The 11,311-nt window shown below is 37.2% G+C and overlaps 1 protein-coding gene across 5 annotated transcripts; it reads left to right on the top strand.

Annotated features, from left to right (window-relative positions):
• Window positions 1-10,963, top strand: bcas1 (brain enriched myelin associated protein 1). Of its 5 annotated transcripts, none has more exons than XM_056733973.1 (13): window positions 1-201; window positions 479-544; window positions 933-1,011; window positions 1,568-1,875; window positions 4,078-4,236; window positions 5,305-5,364; window positions 5,782-5,817; window positions 5,947-6,120; window positions 6,770-6,808; window positions 7,413-7,535; window positions 7,629-7,712; window positions 8,844-9,053; window positions 9,617-10,963. In XM_056733973.1, exons 2-13 carry the CDS (start codon window positions 506-508, stop codon window positions 9,680-9,682), a joined length of 1,377 nt encoding a protein of 458 aa, XP_056589951.1. In that variant the 5' UTR covers window positions 1-201; window positions 479-505; the 3' UTR covers window positions 9,683-10,963. The 5 variants fall into 5 exon arrangements, with proteins under 5 accessions (XP_056589951.1, XP_056589953.1, XP_056589950.1 ...); XM_056733972.1 differs by having other exon boundaries at window positions 14-201; window positions 5,941-6,120; XM_056733975.1 differs by lacking the exon at window positions 7,629-7,712 and having other exon boundaries at window positions 11-201; window positions 5,941-6,120.
• Window positions 10,964-11,311: the final 348 nt, after the last annotated feature.

Raw genomic sequence — 11,311 nt, 5'->3', positions numbered from 1 at the left:
TTCTTACATTCACATATAGGGCTTTAACCTCATTGTTGTATCACGAGTAATTTAAGGTTGGCGATTTTAAGCTCCTCCCTCTCTCAGGACAGGTATATGTGCTCACACGGGTCTTGACAGAAGCAATACTGTTGATTACTTTTTAATCGAACTTGGGAAACTACATCAAATTGCCTTTTTGGGGCACAACAAACGGCAAAGGTAATTTTCTTTTTTTAATGAAATGTAAAGTTTTCCTTTTAAAATCTATTTGAATGCTCGTCCTTTTTTGCCATGGAATTTATGACCATTATGAATTCACATGCGTCTTATTAGATCTTAATTTTGTGATTCTTATTTAGGCATAGACTTTTATTTTGGACCAATAAATTTGTAGGTCCAAGACATCTAAAGTGCATGTTCTTAATATTTTATATTCATTCTTAATATGTTTTGTTCTTTACTTGAAACTTCTTATGCATTTGTAATGTTAATGCAGATTTTCAATTGCTAAATTGAAATCAAGATGGGAAATGAGCAGTCATCTCAGAAAAAACGTCCAAAGGTAAAGTTCATTTCATTTTTGTGCATATCGTCTGTTGGATTGTTGACAAATAACATTTAACAAGAGTTTTGGATTAGGGAAGCATAACATTTCACCATTTGGTTTTTGCAAGTTTACACTATATTCAAGATCTTTTTCAGTTCATTTGGCGGTCATGCACTGTGACAGATAATTTGTTCAAAATTCACAAGTTTTAAGAACTGCATAACAATTCAACGATAACTTTTGATTACATAGTACAGGCCTTTGTGTTTGTTTAGGTAAATGTATGTGTATATTTTTGACATTGTGATGAACAGGACATATGAGCACATACAGCTACCAATGCCCAACGGCTTAAGCAGAATGCTTAAAGCACACTGTGAAACTAACCGATCCTATTGAACAGGCAAACGCTCCTGAGACTAAAGTCCAAAATGGAGAAATGAATGGGCATGCAGTTCCTCCTTCAGATTCAACAGAGATTGGTATGTACTTTGTATGATCAACGTGTTTATTTTATGACATGTTAATATCTCAAGCTTCCTTCATAATCTCAAAATGAAGAAAGAATTACAGGAATACCATCATTTGAAATGTTCCTCTAGGCATTTTGTCAAGTTTGGATTAACTCACAATGGAGAACATGACTCAAAGCTCTGAATAAACTTTGAGTTTTGTAGGCAAACACAGTGGACAAAGTGGTGCTTAATTGTATTATCTGTGTCACTGTTCCGCAAGTGTACAAAGCACTGGAGATTCCTTGAAACATTGAATTTCAAACTTCAAAATCTTTTATTTAAGCAACAGTGTGCATTACAAGCAGGTTGTTTGGCTAAAACTCTGGCAACAAATTTGTGAAGGGAGCAACAATTCAACCATTTCATGGGCCTAACCCAAGCGCAATGGGTGTGTAATAGCAAACACAAGTCATACCAACGCCGTTCAACAAGATTAGCATTTTGATACGCAATATTATTGATCCTGTGCATCTCATGCACCATGCATCTCATGCTTGTTCCTTTTATTTCTTTCATCCAACAGTTTGCAAAGAAGTACAGCCGCCAAAGAGCGAAATTCCACCAGCGACCCACAAAAATAAGTCACAACCACCATCAGGTAAAGAGGAGGTCGATAAAGGCAAGGAACCTGTGCATGTCGAGACACCTCCTGAGAAAGACACTAAAAACGCAGCTGATGCAGAACCTCCTAAAGAAGTTCCGAAGCCCACTGGAGAGGACATGAACAACTTCTTTGGTAAAATGTTTAAAAAGAAGGCAGAGCCTATGAAACTTGCAACAGAGAGCAAAGATTCAGTTGATGGACAGGTTACTGCGGAAGATGAGAAATCAGTAAGTAGAAACATCAATACTAGTTCATTATTTTGCTATCCAGTATCTTCTAACCAAATGCTTTGTGTTATGTAACAATTATTTCTCTTATGTGTTTATCAAAGTGTTTTCCAAGACAAGCAAAAAAACTAATTTTCCTCAGATCTGTCTATTGAAAATGACTTTGACTTTGTTACATAATCTTAGCTTGACGCATGTACTGGCATTGCATTGCACCTGGTTAGCGCACAGTTTCTGCGTTATTTACCCTGTTTGGTGGAGTAAATAACACGTTTGATAAAAACGATGCATGATATTAGATCATGTTTCTTTAGCTTTCATCCGTGCCAGTCCAGGTGTACAGTACCTGAAGTATTCTTCTAAGCATCGACCAGGTAACGTGTTCAGAAAATTCACATAACATTTACTGCATTTTGTTTCAACATTGGCAATTTCTCGTTCCAAAAGGAAATAGTCATCATTACTGCAGACCAAAAGGAGATTTGTGAAGAATCAGCCCTCTCACTGGAGTCAACAAACAGTAACGATGAAGCTCTGAGCTTCTCTGATGTTCTCCTTGACCTGCACAGTACAGAGGAACCAGAAGCTGTTGCTGAAGAACTTCTTACCGTCGCAAAGGTTTCCCAAATTGTATCAGTGAATGGACCTCAACTTGAGATACATATAGAAAATCTGAAGTCTGAAAGAGAGGAAGTCGATGCTCAGTTTCCAGCATTATTTAAATACGAAGAACCTATGGCTTCTGATGCTGAACAGCCCTTCACAGAAGATGAGGAGTTGTTAAAAATGGTCGAAATGATAATATCAGATGAAGAGGAACATGTGTCCAACGGGTCAGAATCGGTTTTAATGGAACAGAAGTACGAAGGTACTTTTGACGGGTTTGTGAAAGCCATGGTTGAGGATGAGGAACCAATCGATGGAACTGAGGAGCCATTGATAGTTGCTGAAGAAATTGAGGCTATTGTTCAGGAAATCTTGCAGATTTCAGAAGACCAAGCTTTAAGTATCGCTCACGAGCAAAATGGCGCGGAAGCGATGAGGCACGTAAATGAATCGGGAGAATCTGAAGTCTCAGAGGAAGCTGCTCAGAAGAACTATTTCATGGATACGTCGGATGCCTTGGAAGCGCCTGAAAGGTTATCTGAATCGGCAGTGATCATCGAAGAGGAAATGGCCCGCGTGACTGTTGAGTCCATCTTCCCTTGTAATGGAACAGCAGCAAGGGAGGAAGAAAGCTGGGTGATTATTGAAGAACCAGCGCCAGCATATACTTACTCGAGACATCCAGGAGCTGTGAAAGAAGAATCTCCAACTTCACCATCCAATGCAGAAGAAGAAAGAGAGGATCTAGCAACATCTGCAAAACTGCTTGCTCGCCTGAGGGCTGCGTGCGTTGAGGCTTTTGAAGGTTCTTCATATAAGCCAGTCAGGGTAGATGCACATGGTAACCAAAGCACGATTCACGTCACAATCGAGGTTTGCCCGATTGATAAGGATGAGTTTGGTAACAACACTCTTGTGAGAGCAGAAGAGAATAATATCACCCAAAGGATCAGCAAAAATGATGTTCACTGCAGTACTGTAAGTCATATTTCTTGGATAGACGCATGCATGTAACAGAAACCCTAGCGCATGGATGAACTCATAACCTCAAAATGGACACAAACTAACTCCAAACCATCGACCAGTGTCAAGTAACAGAAAGTTGAAATGTGAAGTTCGTTAGCATGCTTGTTAATGTTTGCTTATGTTTGTTTTGTCTGTATGTCACGGTGCCAGACAAAATAACTTCCATCTTACAATTTTTTTTGTCTTAATTCCTCTTGTTTTTTTATTTGCATGAAACTAACTTTTTGCCATCAGACAGCTGTACACCGCTCACCACCGAACAGCTATTTCAATGCATAATCTGTGATATATTTGATATAAAGGCTAAAATCGAAAAAAAGACGCCACATACAGTATTATGTACCTAATATAAATAAATCACATTTACTCCGTTGAAGACGTCCAGCGCATTTCTGAATATCAATGAGTGTGGGGGGGAAACAGACTTTAATAAAAGAGTGATTGTTGCAGCTGGTCCGAGTAGGCAGAGGCATGGATGGAATTGTGCCCCTTATTTCAATGCAACTATTGCACATCAGCTGTAGGGTTGTGACACATTTTCAAGGGCTAATTCTGTGGGTCTGCTTATAGGAACCAGTGGCCATTAAGGCGAAAGCAGAGGCTGTGCCAGAGCCCGAGGGAACCGCTCTCGAACTCCTGGAAGATCTCGCAGAAGTCGCAGAAGAAGTACAGCAGCTGGAGGACACGAAAGCAGCAGAGAAAACAGTTATGAACTTTTTCAAAACATTCGTAAGTATGACTTTTCAATTGCTCAAATGATTTATTTGACCTGAAGTAAGTAAGACTTACTGATTTGAAGGGACTTGGATGCGACCGATATATTTGATTGATTTTATTTAATTCTACATGCACATTTTTGTCCGACACTTTATTCCGATTAATTCCGATTTAGTCTTTCTCTTGAAATTTAACCCACACACTTATTTTTATTAGGTGATTTTCAACCCAGCGTTGAGTCAAAAGGGACAAACCCAACCGTTGGGTTAAATTAACCCAGAAAATGTTTACATATGGCCCAACAATGGGTTAAAAAACCCAGCATAGGTTAAATTACAACCTATTTGTTCCTTTTTGACCCAATGCTGGGTTGAAAGTAACCCAACAAGCTTGAGTGCATGACCTTGGCATTGTTAGTGCAATCTTTGGTTGAGTCATTAAAAGTAGAATACCAAGTTTTATTAAAATTACACAACATAATTATTTGTGAATAATTTAGTATTAAAGCATAAAGAAATTTGAGTTTAGTATCACATGCATTTGTGTGTATGTGACCACTTCGAAATTCATAACCAGTCTCCTTCAATGAGGTTATTATCTTAAACAAGAAAAACTACTCTGCCTTTATAGGATTGGTTAAACTGGACCTTTAAGTGTGTAAAACTATCCTTGTCAGTCTGCTAAATCAATCCTCTGGACATGTGGCAGTCTTTTGTTTGCTGCATAATGTGAGCTCACAAGGGAGGCCTGTGCGTCTGGAGTAGTGATGTGCTGTGATAAAGCACGGGCTGGCCTACGCCATCTCCAGAGGACAATAGCTGACTCAATACCAGAAACATGTTCACAACGATCCCTGCCAGGGAGCTCTTTGTGCCCGTAAAACCGTGTCTCGGTTTGACAGACAGACATCCTGACAAAAGATACATTTTGATATCTCTATCTGCAGATAAAGACGAATAGGGCCGGATCTCCGGCATGGAATATCTGAAAGAGCGATATACGCTTAAACATGACACTTTAATGTTTTTTCACAGTCATTCTAATGTTTCCCTGTCTCCATTCTCTTTTCTGCTTGTGAAGGTCAGTCCGACCAAAACAAGCAAAGATGCCAAAGCCACTCCTGATGCTTCAAAAGACCAGGTAATAAAGCTTATTGTCACATTGGTGTCTACAATATTTATACAGTATGTATTCGATTTATTTATTTGTTTTATTTTGTCTATCTGGCTTCCCTGCACAAGACTGTCTACGTATATGCATTGATTGTATGCTTTTAGCGGCTTGAAAGACTTGAAATTCTTCATGCATGCAAATGCTTATGTAGCTAAGGATGAAGTCCACATTGATATAGATGCAAACAACTTTTCAATATTCTTTCATGGCAAGAATCTACAATATGCAGACATCTGTCAATTTCTTTGTCTTTTGTCCCCAGGATGTGTTCCCAGAGCCTCTCATTAAACTCTTTAAAAAAAGTTCTTTGGGCACAAAATGTAAACAGACGATGCTCTATAGATTTTTTTTAATGTTTGATGTTTTCTCTTTTTCATCATGCAGTCACAGAAGGAGACGCCTCCAGCACCTTCAGGCAATGTGAGTCCTTATATTTCAATATTTAATTACCAGACAGACTAACAGATATACAGACAAGATAACAGTCTTGTACCTAAAAACCACCCCAACATACCCAAACCTCCGCTTCACCTCGTCTTTAAGGTACAGGAAGCACCCAAAGCACCTCCTCCACCCCCTCCAGCACCTCCTAAGATGGAAGGCAAAGCAGATGCCGCAGTGAAGAAAGAGGAAACGTCTGCAACAGCTGCAACCAAAGCAGCAGAAGCTTCTGCCAAGACCAAAACTAAAGACAGTACCTTCAGCAAACTCTTCCGTCCGAAGGTAAGTGCACACCTGCCACTCTCCCGTCAGGAGTGGGTTACTGTACCCTCTGTAAATATTGTTAGAAGGTTTCAGTGGCTTGATTATTCGTTTGTCATGTAGTGTGTGTGGCAGACCATAATTGAGTTTGAATTTGAGATGTTGCTAGGCAAGGTGGTGTCAAAGGTTCAGGTGACGACTGGCATAGCTAAGAGAAGAGAGGTGAAAAATGAGCACAAGAAGAGAATAGTACCAGAACTGGTTATTGTATCTCATACAAATGAATTCCTTATAAATAGCTGCTGCGATTTTGCTTTGTGCACTTTTTGTAATATATATATTTCATGAAGCTCAACATTAAAATTGTGTTTATAAGCTTTTCACATCATTTTTGACGCCAATCCAACCAGCGGGACATTCATTTAAAGTAATGAATGAAGTGCTGGGCGCTCAACGTGTGTGACATCATGTTGACAGTAGCCATTACCTCATGTCACAACAGTCGGCCAACTAAACCATGTGCTTCGGGCTCCATTCCACCACTTCTTAACTTACATCAGGTTTATTTAGCAGATTGAGACGCTTTGTGTAAAGAGTGTTTATCTGTAAAGGGAGAATTGTAGAGAATTGCTCTTTTTCAAAATTAATGTTAATATTTGCTTGCCTACAGCCTGATGTGGTGGAAGAGAAAAAGCCGGTTGAGGTTCAGGTAAATACCTTCAGCAGATTGACTGTCTCCTTGTGGGCTGCAGGGACTTTATTCCTAAATAAAACGATGATCTCTTTCCATCTTAATGGTACCTTCCATCAATAGAGTACAAATTGGTGTCCAAAAACAAAAAAAAAACTTTGTCATATGGTATGAAAAAACTAAAGCAAAAAGTTTTAAAATTAAGTCATTGTTGGGTTTACACAAATAACTTTAATTATTTAAAAAAAATTAATGTAAAAATAATGTACTTCATCTTTCATTTTTTTATTCGATACAGGTTATTCCAAAACCTTCCATCATTGACCCAATGTTAAATACAACCAAAAATTTGGTCAGATCCCATTTTGTATTCTATTTCATGGACTGTCCCTCTTTGAACTGCAAAGGCTTTCTTTGGGCAATTGTACACGATAAAATGCAAAATATGCATAAATGCTCTAGCGACTTATAAGGGCACATGTGCTTGAATGTGGTCACTTTTATTCTCACCTCAAATGATGCTGTCCCAAGCTTCTCGTCCGCCGTTTCACAACCTTCTTTACGTCTCACTTTTTTTATTTTCCATTATAACAACATCCCGATTCTTTTTCGGACACTCCAGGTAGACGCGTCTAAGACCAGCACCCTCGAGGCTGCTGCCAAACCCGTAGAGCCTCTGGCACCCAAACCCGAAGAAAAGAAACCAGAGAAGAAATCGACTTTTGGAAGCATGTTCAAACCCAAGGTAAACAGACCACGATAAACCACCATCCAGGTGTGAAAATGTATTTCGTGCATTAGAGAACCGCATGCAATAATAGGTTTGTGTAAATTTGAGGTACTGCTACGTCAAGTGTCCACTAGGATCCAGGCGGCGGCCTCCAGCGCTGCCGCGACCATCCCCCTCATGTCTCCTAGATCGGTAAATGGCGCTGTAGTGGCCATTGTGCATTAACAATACTGATATCTGCTCAGAATGATATCTGACATGATTCTTTGTGTTGTGAGTTATCTGTTTGCTGGCACAGCAAGCTGAATGGGTGTTTTTAATCAAGTTAATGTTTTACCTGTGTGATGACTGAATTATCAGATCTGGTGAAAGCTTTTTTCAGTGTGACTGTGCATTTAATGCATTCAGAATACATTTTACAGTATCTGTATTCTTTGGATTAAATATATTTGGGTATATGTATGTGGCACATTTATGTTTGTTTGTCTAGCTTTTATCTTTTAATGTTTATTCTTTATTATTTGAATATACTGTATGTACATGCTTTATATTTTAGTATTTAATATTTTAATGGATACATGAATAATTTACTTTGTTCTTTATATAATTATTATTATTTGTATGAAGTTTGTTCTTTATATTAAATTTTGTTATATTTTTATATAAATTTTTATTCTTTTTTAATTCGTTATTTTCATGAATATATATTTTTTTCTTCTTATATATATGTATATTTCAATATTTTTATTTAATAACATTGAAGCTAAAGTCCCTAACTTTTTTTGTTAAAATTTGACAAAAATCTAGCAATACCTAAAAAAGCAAAAAAAGTGATAAGCTAATAAAAGCTTTTTATAACAATTGGAGTTATCATGTATGTTTTCTTGAGAAATGTCAGTTTAACGTCATTTTAACCTAATGTAAAAACAAGTGCATAAAGTAACCTACAATTGTATGTTTCAAACGAAGATGCGCTGTAATAAACTAGTGAAAAACTTTAGTTCAAAAGCTGTGTTATACGAAATACAAAAGCTATTAGTCATATTTCGTTTAACTTTAAAGTTATACAAAAACAACCATTTTGTAAAGTCAGTTTACTATCATTTAAATATAATTAACTTATTCTTTTGATTTAACTTTAGAATTTGATGCAGCTTTTGAACTGAAGTTTTTAATTTAATATCATTTTTTACAGTGTGCTGATACAAAAGACAAAAATTATGGATTGCAGCTTCAAAATAATCATAATTTATTTAGTTTCTAATATAATAATACCCATTAAGAAGAATGTGGCTTATAGTTCTTTCTTTTTATCAACTTAAGGCCACTGAGACCAAGAAGGAGACGCCGGCTAAACCTGCAGCGGCAGAATCTGCCCCTGTCGCGAAGGCCAAAGAGGAGCCAAAACCTGCCCCACCTGCAGCACCAGCGACCCCAGACAACAAATCAGCAGAAAGCACAGAAAACGCTTCTCCCAGCATCCCTCGCAAGCTGGAGAAGAGGAACTCCATGCAACTCTTCTTCAAAAACCTGGTTAAGTAAAAATACAGAGTTAAGCTTGAGCCAGTTGACCAAGGAAAATTACATTTTGCAATCTTCATTATTTAACTGTCCAGCTGTATGTTGTTTCGCCGTTTCAAACATTTTGTGATGTCGCCTAACAACTAAATATCCTGAGTGTTCTGGTTTTGTTGGTTGGCTATTAATCTTATAATATGTCTTGTCTGAATGATCTTAAATGAGCTTCGATGTGTTTTCTAAATAATATGTGATGGTATAACAAAATTCTGATTACTAAATATATCACAGATAGATTGTTTGAACCCTTGTGTTTATGTAAAGTGCAGCAACACCATTTAAACATCATTAAATAAAATTGGACTCATATGTGATGGCATGTTACCGTCACTGTTGCATTTGCAAACCAAGCTTACGTACGGACGTGTTGTAGCAAGATCCATTGTTAATATTTAAGTAAATAAGATAGCACTAGTCAGACAGGTTACATTAACGCTTCAGGCGCTAGCAAAAAACTAACCATTTCCTTTTTAAGTTGGGATCACTAATATTGCGTTGTGCATTGGTGTGTCTCACAGGGCCAAAAACGTCATTCTGATGCCGGAGTGCAAACGGACCCCGTGGCACCCGAGAAGGCAAAATAAACCCCCAGCCTTTCGTGTTGGTGATCTTTATCTAGCATAGGAATACACATCTTATAAATCACGACCAAGAAACTTTTGTTGATACTGCAGACCCGAATAATTCATATCAACTCCCAGCTTCATTTCCATTGGTTATAAGGTTGACCCCCTTGAAATTATGGTGGGATCGCCATGTATTTAGCAAGCGTAGACGTAAGTGTACAAGTATTCCTTGTTAAGCAAGCTACATGTGTTTTTGACAGGAGGCCGAGACTCTTGTTTTTTTTAAACAATAGAAACTCGTTGGAGTTGCGTCACAAGATGGAAAAATGAAAGTGAAAATGTGATTCTGCATTCAGAGAAAAACTCAAATTCCTTTATTTTCTATGCAAGAAAAATATGAAAGTATGTGAAATATCAACTAATGCTATTCATCACGAAACACTACACCAGGTGCATTATGGGATGTATGCCCATTATCACCTAAGTAATGGTTTTTCCACTGGTACAAAGCAAACAATGTCATTAACACATGAAAAGAAGTTGTTTCTGTAATCATAGACTATCTGATTGTAAAAACAATCTGATTCCATGGACAGAAACCTACTCAATGACCCATTCTCTGCTTAATTCAATCATCTCTCTCTCTCTCTCTCTCTATCTCTCTTGCTCTCTCTCAAACCTACAATGCCATTTAAATTCCATTAAAAGCAGCCGGAATTTCTAAATCACAGTTTTGAAAATCAAAATGATTTATTTAACCCCATATCCATCTTGTAATTTTCCAATATATATTATGACCCACTTACTGGTTATTTATGTTTGACCCAACGGTCGCAAAACCTATTTTTTCTATTATTTCTGCTTTATATAACTAAATCTCCATGTATTATCACTTTCTAAACCACACGGCAATTATTTTACTTATATTTACTTGCTCGGCCGTCCATTTGTCTCTACAGGAGTCAAAAAATGTACGATGTTTATTGATGTGTTCTCTATGTATTTTTTATGTATTCTGATCATCACGTGATATTAGAACATAATGTAATACAACGTGCAATTATTCAATTTACAATAATGCAATATACATCTCTTTGACAGTGAAATCTTTATGGTTTCCCTCTGATTCTTGTCTACATTTGTAAGGAGCAGACGGGCCTACCTGAAATTCAATGAATCTTAGATTTTTCTATTCCTCCTTTGTTGCATTTTTGTCTATTTAACCAATTTATACAAATAAATAACCCATATCTCTCCTCTTTAAAAAGACTCCTTCTTCATTTAAATAAATAGACATTTAAAAAGGAACTAGATGTTTGTTTGTTTTTTTAACTAAAAGTGAATATTCATTTTTTTAGCTTTGTAGTGTCATGATGAGGTGTTGTTTGGATTTTACTGTTTGTTCTTTGTGTGTTTAGGGGATTTTCATACCCGTTTTTTCTGCCAACCAAAATCCACATGGTTTGAAGTATCTTTCATGTCTATGGCACATGCCCCATACTTGGTCTTGGAAATAATAGTTTAAATAATAATCGTTCACTTTCTTAATACTCACTTATTTCTCAATAGTTTACTTTGTGAAATGTAATGTTAGTAAAGAAGAGAAAGAGTTTAGGCAGCCTGCATTGTGAGAGTGCACCCGCCCAC

Source organism: Triplophysa dalaica, chromosome 20, assembly GCF_015846415.1.
Source record: "Triplophysa dalaica isolate WHDGS20190420 chromosome 20, ASM1584641v1, whole genome shotgun sequence".
In the NCBI taxonomy this organism is placed as follows: Eukaryota; Metazoa; Chordata; class Actinopteri; order Cypriniformes; family Nemacheilidae; genus Triplophysa; species Triplophysa dalaica.
The sequence above is the reverse complement of the archived record's forward strand: the minus strand, read 5'-3'. Positions and strand labels throughout refer to the sequence as shown.

Coding starts and splice junctions, on each gene's coding strand:
- bcas1 (XM_056733972.1), top strand. CDS start 506: ATGGGAAATGAGCAGTCATCTCAGAAAAAACGTCCAAAG. Junction 5,818..5,940: donor CTCCAGCACCTTCAGGCAAT/GTGAGTCCTTAT, acceptor CTCGTCTTTAAG/GTACAGGAAGCACCCAAAGC. Junction 9,054..9,616: donor AACTCTTCTTCAAAAACCTG/GTTAAGTAAAAA, acceptor TGTGTCTCACAG/GGCCAAAAACGTCATTCTGA.